This window comes from Perissodus microlepis, chromosome 4 (assembly GCF_051167445.1).
Source record: "Perissodus microlepis isolate ML-2025 ecotype Zambia chromosome 4, ASM5116744v1, whole genome shotgun sequence".
Classification (NCBI taxonomy): Eukaryota; Metazoa; Chordata; class Actinopteri; order Cichliformes; family Cichlidae; genus Perissodus; species Perissodus microlepis.
The window spans coordinates 25,897,436-25,907,669 of record NC_140464.1 but is presented as its reverse complement, the minus strand read 5'-3'; the positions used below and the strand labels follow the sequence as shown (position 1 = coordinate 25,907,669).

General features: G+C 42.0%; 1 protein-coding gene across 1 annotated transcript; it reads left to right on the top strand.

The window, feature by feature from the left end:
• Positions 1-3,307: 3,307 nt before the first annotated feature.
• On the top strand, positions 3,308-9,397 carry txn2 (thioredoxin 2). Its single transcript, XM_084926759.1, has 4 exons — positions 3,308-3,415; positions 6,085-6,362; positions 8,257-8,380; positions 8,545-9,397. Exons 2-4 carry the CDS (start codon positions 6,085-6,087, stop codon positions 8,659-8,661), a joined length of 519 nt encoding a protein of 172 aa, XP_084782885.1. The 5' UTR covers positions 3,308-3,415; the 3' UTR covers positions 8,662-9,397.
• The last annotated feature ends 837 nt before the right edge of the window (positions 9,398-10,234 follow it).

Here is a 10,234-nt window from a genome sequence, read left to right as displayed (position 1 = left end):
AATGATAACACCCATCAACCACCTAAAGCAGGGGTCACGCCCTCCACTCTGGATCCCCCATCCTCGCACGTGCATCCTACCAATCACCTCCAAGGTGTCACAGAGAGCAGCCTTGTTCTGGTCGTCTCCTCCTTTCTGCCAGGACCCCCTGAAAAATCCCAGCAATCCCTGCAATTTCCGGTGCAATGTTTATTTGGCAGGAAGAGAGGGCTTGTGGGGTGGGGGGTGAAAAAAGGGCCTCACTCACAAACAGTCTGGGTTGGTTGAGAGTAAACATGTGCAGGCGGGGTGTGTGTGAAACGAGCGGTAAGCGGGACTGAGGCTCATGTGTTCTGGTCCTGACACACAGAGCAACGCTCTGTTTCAGGCCCCAACCGCCTCAGCCTGATCAACATCCCACCCCGGCTACTATGAACAGCACCCTCTGCTGGAGAAATGGATACATGATGTTAAAAGAAAACTTGAGATCAAACAAACTAAGAACCTAAAATGTCTTTTTCTGAATAAGATATATAGGGGGGAAAAAATCCAGATCCATATATGAGCAGAGGCTCTAGCCCAGGGGTGTCAAACATAAGGCCCTGGGGCCAGAATCGGCCCAGCAAAGATTCCAATTGACAGCTTTGAGAAATGAATAGGAAGGCATCAATTTTGGACTTTTTTACTGTATATTCCTTGCTTTTACAGCTTTTCCTACTGATAAAGAACTCCCCCGTGCCCATTTATTAGAAACCAAAGTAATGAAGTAAATGATAAAGAGTTAAATCACAGAAAAGTTCCTGTTTTTTCCATTGCGTACTATAAATGTCTACTTTTTACAATAAGTCCACAGAGGAAATAAAAAACACACCATAACTTCCTCTGCAGTTTTATACATTTATTTATCTATGATGATAGATTTCTTTTTTTTACTACTGCACTATTTCGTTATCATATAGAAAAACTGAGACAGTACTTTTGAAACTGCACTTTATGTTTTTCTAAATGTGTACTTCAACATCTTTACAGTGACAGAAAGGGCAGTTTCACATGTTCGGCCCACTTAAGATCAAAGTGGCTTCTTGTTGGGGAGTGCTACGCAGTGATGACGTCATCCATACACACTCCACAGAGGCCTACAGCTACTATACGTATATTAAATTTGACCCTTTGAGGTTTTAACATAAGACTGAGGATGATCTCAACAAATTGAAAATTTATACACATTTACATTCGGTTATACACTCAGAAAGCTCTGCAGGCTGGTAACAGGAACATTTTATTATCAACAGATACATTCACCCTGGGGAAAAATGTGTGTGGGAGACCATCAGGGCCAAGATGGGTATAGATTCCTGGGTGCAGTGGTTTGTAGAAACTTCCTCCCTTTCATCACATCTGTCCTGTTCCAGATGTTCTGTTGACTCACTGAGACATCGTGTCAGAAACATCTGACATTGCATGATATATTTCTGCTTCTCTCTTCTCCTCTTTCTCCTCTTTTGCTGTGTCTTTCCTTTAACCACAGGCTCCTCTGATGTCTGAAGTGGGGTCACCAGTCTGGACCGCCAACCTCTGGTTCTCCCACTGGTTGTTGTTGTTGGAGATGGACTGTCCTGATGTGCAGTTTGTCTTTCAGGGCATTCTAAAACTAGAGAAAACATTTATGTTTAAACCCCTGATCTGTGGAGATCTGAGTGCACTTCAGGCTCAATGGCATCCAGTTGTGTGGTGCTGGACTGAACCTCTGAGCACATTGCTGTTTGCACATGGTTTCCTGGCGTATGTTTGACACCTGCAACTGGCTACCTGAAGCTTCAGGGGTGTGTGTGTTTGCAGGCAACACGGCTCCAGAGCTGCAGAATAAAGAGTGGAGCAGTTTGTGCAGGGCTAGGCTGGCTAAGAGCCCAGGTGGTTGATGTTGCAAAACAGTGCTGGAGATCCGAGAGCTGAAGACAGTCTGGCTTTCCTGTCAGTGCTTTTGTTCAAACAGGCCCGTAGACAGATCAGTCTACATCCTTGATCTGTCTACATCCTTGATCAGATCAGGAAAACCCTCCACTGAAAGAAAAGAAGGTGTCCACCTGGAGGAAGTATGGCTTTTGATGTGATAAAATGTGAAAAATAAAGGAAGGTGAAGCATGGATGTGTCTGCTATATAAAACTACAGGAATGATGATGCTTCTCAGCAGACATGGCTCACAGGAGCAAAGCTTCTCCAGTTAATCTAAAACTATATTTTCCTGCTCATTGTCTCATTGTGTGGATATTTTGGGAAGCCTTGGAGAGACTTAGAGTCAGGTCTGTGTAAATAAGCCACTGGAAGCTGACTGTGTACTTAGCTTAGCAGAGTGATTAGAAACGAGGGAAACCATTTGCCCATGTCTGACAGACTTCATCCAACAACACCACCGTGGTGCAATGGTTTGTACTGATGTCTCACAGCAAGGTGGTCTTTTTTATATGGAGTCTGCATATTCGCCCCCGGCTTGCATGGGTTCTCACTGGGTACTCTAGCTTCTTCCCACAGTCCAAAGACATGCATGGATGAGGTTGGTTGGCAACTCTTGAATGCTGGTAGGGGGAGAATGGTTATCTGCCTCTCTGTGTTAGCTCTGCAATAGTGCAATAGTGAAAGAAGATGGCTGGACAACACACAGTAGGGTTAGATGGGGGTTATGCACTATACCTGCGGTGTCAGACCAGTGTAGAGTCAAATCTTGCACAATGTGCAAAATCCATTGTGCTGCAAGTCATTAGAAATGGACTGCTCAATTTGAGCTCCGCCAGAAATATGAATCAATCTGTGCTTCTTACAGCATTCTTACTGACAAGTACATAAAGTTTAAAGTAAGGTGTTTTTAAAGTAGTCATGTCTGTCTTTGAGTTCCAGCAGCAGCATTTATTTTTAAGCTCAGTAATAGAATAGCCTTTTATTTTCATTGTACCTGTATGTAAATACATACAATACATAAAAAAATAAATAGCAAATTTATTTTATTTTTAGTGTATTTTATTTTTTCATAGACAGGCTGTTCCTCTGTTTAGTAAATCGATGGTTAATTAAACATCTTACACAAACATCATACAAACTTTGTTACTGGAAGTTACAAGTTACACTTGCTAATCTTTACTAATGAATTTTCTTCATATTAATATTAATATTAATATTAATGATGCTTCTAATTATATTTTAACATAGACCTACTATAAACTACAACTAAAACTAGCTGTCAGGTTAATATATAGTAGATAAAAGTATGCTACGCTGATAATCCGACCCTGTGCTTCCCAACCTGGCCAGCCGGTGGCGCCACTCACTGATCTGTGTCGTCTGAAAAGCCGCACGTTCCCTTTTTTTCTGCGGCACCAAAACGGAAGCACTTCATTGGTCCGCGAGGCCAAGATCAAGACCAGCGCCGACAGAAGAAGCGAGGTAAGCTGTGAAAATGCGGGCGCGTGTTTTAATGTGTGTGACATTTGAGAACGTGTTATTCTCAAAGTGTCCGGTTTCGGTGTTCGCGTGCTGCTTTACGCGAGGAGGCAACGGCGGGGGAAGGTTTAGGAGAAAGAGGAAGAGAAGTAGGAGGAGGAGGAGGACGAAGAGGGCAAACTCATGCGTAACGTAGATTAATGGAGCACGCGAGCTGCCGGTAGATAAGCGTCAAACACTAGATGTTAGGCCAAGAAAACCCCTCAGAGAGCTGGAGGGGAGTGGGCCGTTCTCAGTGGGGAAATGCTGAATACTTAAAGCTCTTTAGCCATCGTGGGATTAAGAAAGTGTGTCTCAACAAGGCAACATTGCTGAGTGTGTTCTGCCAATAAACTCGTTTGTTCACGTCACTCGTTATATGACGCTCACGAGCCCTAATCACGTTAATTAGCGCTGATTCTTCATTAAACAGCTCGTGCTCGAGAGCTTAAACCGTGTGAGACTAGAAGTTTTTCACTAAGTGATTCAAAACAATGTCAGCTGTGAGTGTATTATAGAGGATACTCGAAGTGATTATTTCTCCCGCACACAGCACGTTGCAGGTTTTTTCTGCAAAAAAGGAGAAAAGATGTCATAATCATCTAAACCAGGGGTAGGGAACCCCAGGCTTCAAGGGCCGGTGTCCTGCAGGTTTTTGATGTCCTTGATCCATCACAGCTGATTCAAATGGCTAAATTACCTCCTCAACATGTCTTGAAGTTCTCCAGAGGCCTGATAATGAACTAATCATTTGACTCATTTGTGTTGACCCAGGGTGAGATCGAAAACCTGCAGGACATCGGCTCTCGAGTTCGCTACCCCGATCTAAACCCAAGTGGACCTCAGCGCTTGTTCTTGGGCCAGCAGCTGAGATCCTAATGATATTTAATTAAATAATACTGAATCTAAAATCCTCCAGAAAGTAGCATTACAGAAGCTCTAACTACTGACTTTTTTAAAAATATATAATTTTCCTTAAAAGCAGTCCAAATGATTATTCCTTGAACTTTTTTTTTCTCCAACTTGCCTGACAGGTGTGTACGAATACAAATCAGTCCAGTATTTGTTGCCTCCTATCCCATCTATCCAGACAGCTCCTTTGCTTAAACCACACAGACCATTTCCAGTAGTTCCAGTTTTTGAAATGGGCACTTTGCTGACATAAGAAAATATCCATTACCTGGTTTAGCCCAATTTAATTTTTTTACTTATGTGTTAAAAGCAAACCTATTGTACTTTTTCTGAATTTGTTGGCGAATGGTTATATTTAACACGGCCAAAGTTTCAAATAAAAAGGTCAGTGCATATACAGGTAATCCCCTGGGAGCCAAAACCTCAGTTCAAACAGCAATGATGACAATATGATGTCAAAGAAAGCAGATCATATCACCATTCTCATGTAGAGGTGTGTGTGTGTGTGTGTGGTGGGGGGTTAATACAACATTGTATTGTGATATTTTGTGTGGCATTATTGCACTGATACAGGAACAGCAAGTATTGATAAATGAATTAATAAATTAAAATACTATGAACAAGAAGGCTCACGTCATGAGATGATGAGCCGAGCAAACTTGCATTAAATCAGCCCAACTGATAAACCATCAAACGCTGGTTACACTTAGCTTTACAAAGATGCCTCCTAATTCAGAGCAAGCTAATGGCTCAGTCACACAAAAACAAAAATAGGACAGCGACCTCCTTACATCTACACGGGTGGCTTTCTGTTTTCATGTTCTGCAACTTGGTGGTGATTAAATGGTTACCACACAACCACTTTTGATCAGAAGTTGATTGTGCAGGTCACCTGATGGGAAGTAACCTTTCTGCAAACAGTTGCAGTCTGATTTGGACTGAGTGCAGTCACTGAGAGAGATTGTTCAAGTTTAGGGGATAACTGTTGTCTAATATATAAATACAGACAGACTGCCAACATGTTGCAATCAGTGTGAATGAGTCTTTGTCAGCTAGCAGGGTACACCCTGGACATGTCGCCAGTCTGTCGCAGGCCTAACAAATAGACACAGACAACCATTCACACTCACATTCACACATAAATATGATTTATTTGTTTTTTATTACACTGTATCCATGCCCCACCTGCACCATGTGCACTAATTAGGTGCCCCAGCAGGAACACCACAGCATAGTATGAGAACCACTGGCTTAAAGGGGGGGGGGCTTAAAGGAAGAGGAGGAGCTTAAATACCTTGTTTCAGGTACTGGATAAACTGGGAGTATCACTTTATCGTTAGTTTATACCAAGTGCAGCATAAGGGGGAAAAAAGGATCTTAAGCCTATAAAAAAGATTATTTAGAATAGTAAATTATGCAAAACTACTTTTGTACAAGTCAAGAATGAAATTATGGAGCTGGAAATAAACATTGTGGGTGTCACCATGTAATTCATATATCTCTAACTTTAGTCCTGACAAGTAACTGGTGCCAGTTTGTAAAGCTCAGGCAGGGTTTAAGAGTGGATTCATTATGTTTAGTTTTAAACATATGGGACCTATAGCGGTTTTGGATACATTTCTTATTATTTTTTTAATCTTATAATCAGAAGTATCTGAAATGCAATATTAATATTATAATAAGTAACACTTATCTTCTGTATCTTTGCCTGTTGTGCAAAGATGGCTCACAGGCTTGTGCTACGAAGACTCTGGACACTTTCTGTGAATGATATCCGCTGCCTCCCCACATCCACTGCCTCCGTCGCTTCCTCTTGTTATTCCACATCGCTTCAGTCCAGTACAACCCGGGTCTCCTTCCTCTCCCCATCACGAAGTCTGCCTCGCGCCCTGCCTCACACCTCCCGCCGAGAAGTCTCCTTCAATGTGCAGGACAGCGAGGACTTTACAGAGAGGGTCATCAACAGCGAACTGCCCGTGCTAGTGGACTTTCATGCACAGTGAGTACCTCAGGGAGCCCAAGGAGAGTGACTGTATGGACGTATTAAATAAAACTAGGGATAATATAAATGGATGAAAAACAGTCCCACCCTGGTCACCTTGGTGCTAAAGCTCTTTGCAGTTATGCAGATACAGATTTGCTTTGCAAATGTAGATAATATTCAGTTCAGTCAAAATATCTGTATCAGTGCTGACGTGTGGCTGCCGTTTGTACACGCTTTCTGTGGAAAAGACCTTGTTCCACAGCTGCCCTGCCTCTTTAAAACACTGCAAGTGTTACATACAGCATGTGCTGTTAAAAATATATACATGTACAGTGGTGACTAAAACTCTCAAGTCCTGTAAGCTTACACGACAGCTGCTCAAAAGTGCATCTTCACAGCTGTTAGGTTGTTTGTCATTAATACAGTGCAGCCCACAGGCCTTCTTCACACAAGACATTTTTACTAAATACGAGCTCTCTTTCACAGCAGTTACTGAAATAACACTGGGGACTTTTTACTGCCCTACTTTTCCTTTCCCTTGTAATACGATGCTGTGCAAAGGTTTTGAGTCTCCCTTCATTTCTTTGCATGTTGTTAGGAAAGTGCAAAATGGATGCAGTGCTTTATTGAAACATGCAAATATATATGAAAATACACTATGTGAAACAAAAATGGAGTCAGTATTTGGCATGGCCACCTTTTATTCTTCAGCACAGTCATCTCAAAGCTTTTCTTTGGGGGGGGCTTGTCCAGTTATAATGATGTCAGGGAAGTACACGATGCATTATTACTCATATTTTATAATCTTTAAAAGGCTGTTAGCTCGGGCTCTGCTGTGTTATTGGCACTTTTCAATTGCATCAGGGTTTTCATGGTTCTAATAACTCTTGGAAGTAGTATCGTCCTTCCTTTGTTTTTGTTTATTGGCTCCAACTACTGTGCAGTTAGTAGTTGTGAGCATAAGAGGACCTCGACGTAAATGTGCGGTGACTGATCCAGATGTAAGTGTATGTATGTAAACATTGATACAACATTATCTTTGTAATCAGACTCTGATCTTTAGCCTTAAAATGGAACAAAACACTTAGAAGTGCACAAACAGTCAAGTCTGCAGCCAGAACTAGAACAACCGAGTTACAGAAATTGCTGCAGTAAGGATGCATCGTATAGCATCAGATTTCTGTTAAAGTCACTGAAATGACAGATCCTTCATCCTGGCTGCAGTCACACTGTACCGTACCCACACGGGAGAAATACCTGCCAATCAGAAAAATGTCTGTGACATGTTTTTGTAGTACATAGCACTTCTACATGGTATAAATTAATCTTATACTTTATTGATTTCTGTTTTATTTTTATTACTTTTTAATATATGTCTGATTCACTTTTTTCTTTCTGACCCTTGTGCTGCGGTCACAAGAAGGATTAATACAGTCTAGGGCTGTCTATCAAATCAACAATCCTTCAGTAGAAAGGTCTGTTAAAACAAACTGCAGACCTCATTTAGTTTCTAGGTCATCAGATGGTGGATGTGAGGATGGCACAGTTTTGTTTTCTACCTCAGAATTTCAGAGTTTTTATTTATTAATGCTGGCAAAGTGTAACTGTGTGTAAGCATTGGCCCATTTTCATCAGGTTTCCCAGCATGCCATTACAGTGAGCCAGCATGCAATATACCAAGTCCTTAAACCTGCTCCTTTTACAAGCTTTTATATGCATTTCTTGCCCTGTGCTTCTCCTAGTATTCAAAGTCTAACTATGCCCTTGCACTGAAAGATGTTTATTGGTGTTAACGACATCTGTGCTTTTCATTCTCTGACTAGTTTAATGTGTGCTGTGGGAGAGAGCTCTATTGTTTTGTTTAAAGTAAGTTACTACTGTTTGTCTCCTTTTGTTTTGTGTTTTTTAGGTGGTGTGGCCCCTGTAAGATCCTCGGACCAAGGTTGGAGAAAGCTGTTGCAAAACAGAAAGGTCGCGTTGCCATGGCAAAAGTTGACATAGATGAGCACACAGATTTGGCCATTGAATATGGGGTGAGACCTAGTTTAAGTATATCTTTATGGCACTCCTGTCCTCCTGTTTGGTTAATTTCTGCTGTGCTTGGATGTAGAATTCTATCATTATATTTATATGATGTTTTATTAAGTCAAAGTGTCACTAGTTCTGTCTTACAACGCGTCACCTTGTCTGCCCTCAGGTCTCTGCTGTTCCCACAGTCATCGCCATGCGGGGAGGTGACGTCGTCGATCACTTTGTGGGGATCAAAGATGATGATGAGCTGGACTCATTTGTCAGCAAAGTCATTGGACAATGAAATCCACCTGTCCTCACCCAGCCATACCCCCACCATCGTCGTTCTCATGCTGTTCTCTCTGATTCTGGCACGGCCGGCGAGCCCTGGGCTGCCATTTTGAGCCTGTTTAGCAATCACTATTAAGTAAACAAAACCTAACCACAATTACAGCTGGCAGACTCTCAAATGCTCACACCTATCCCTTGACATGTTGCTTTGGCTGTGCATTGTCTCTTCGGGCTCTCTCTCTGTCTCCCTCTTGTGTTTTTTGTTACTAGTCAAGCGATGGGTGTGTGCTCCATTTTGCAGCAGTTCCATGTTCTTTCATAATGTGACTACTCTCGCTAAGCTGGTGTGTAACAGTTTTCTGTAAAAACTCTTAAGTTTGGATGGAAAATAAATGTGGTCTACTGCACTCATTGTACACAATGTTGGATGAACATTTATAGTTTTAGCGGTGCAGGGAATTTAACTTGCAACCTGACAATACTGAATGAGGTTGGTGACAGTGTTACGTGTAGTTCCTGCTCGTGTCCACACGAGGGCAACGTTTCTCTAACATCACAGAGTCGCACACAGTCATTTTACACCATTATGCCTAATACTGTGAGAAAGGAAGGCGCATGTGTTTCTCTCCTGTTCCTGACTGTAAAACTGAAGTCGAGCGGGAATTGCGATGAAGATTTTTAGTTTATTACTAAAATGAACTCTGTGTACCAGAAACATGACCAAGTGAAGTAATAAAGGAGTAAAAAGATGTTGTGTATACGGATTGTTTGTGGTTGTGTGTGGGGTTGAGATAGAGACAAAGGCTTGGAGCTGTGCTGTCCCTAATGACACTGATGCAATACCATAGTTTCCCTCCCTCAGCTGGTTTTACAGCACCCGGGGGATGCAGTTATAAGCTCCAGATGGATATTTGTGTTGTTTTTACTTAAAGGGGATTAAGTTTTCCTTACCTAATGGATGAAGTTAAAGTAGCTCTGGATCTCCTTACTTCGCCTATCTGGGAACCTTGGGGTCAGTTTTCAAAAAGACACATCCTTTAAACTCTGAAGTCCGAGTCATCATCAGTGTCTGTGTCAGAATCTTCTCCCCCACAAGTCTCCAAAGACTTGGCAGTTAAGGGACCAAAAATTAATAATTATGACATGAATCAAAAACATGAAACATCCGGGATTCATCTCCAGGAGGGACACAACCCGAGCCACAGGGAGTCGCAGGCTACAGTTAACCTAGCACCAGTCTCAACCTCAGGTAAATGGGAAGGTTTCTTCAGGAAGGGTATCAGTATAAAAATCTGTGCCAAATCAGAAAAGTGGACATGTCCGTTTGATGTGGAAATAAGGGACCAGTCAAATGTACCTTCTTCTCTAAAGATGGTGATGCTAAAGTGACGAAGGGCCGGAGTGCTGGAAACATCAGTTTCCATGTTGTAGACAGAAGTGGAGCCTCGCTGTGTGGGAGCTGATTTTTAACATTTGTGTTGTTTTTGACCCAGTGCCTGTTTTCAATTTATGTTTCTTGTTTTAAAATAATTACACAATGCTGGAATATATTCCCAACTGGAACATTGTATTTCCTCATTGCCAGG

Excerpts from the sequence above, each read along its gene's own strand:
- txn2 (XM_084926759.1), top strand. The coding sequence starts at position 6,085 with ATGGCTCACAGGCTTGTGCTACGAAGACTCTGGACACTTTCTGTGAAT. Across the intron at positions 6,363-8,256 it reads CTAGTGGACTTTCATGCACA|GTGGTGTGGCCCCTGTAAGA; the intron begins GTGAGTACCTCA and ends TGTGTTTTTTAG. Across the intron at positions 8,381-8,544 it reads ATTTGGCCATTGAATATGGG|GTCTCTGCTGTTCCCACAGT; the intron begins GTGAGACCTAGT and ends GTCTGCCCTCAG.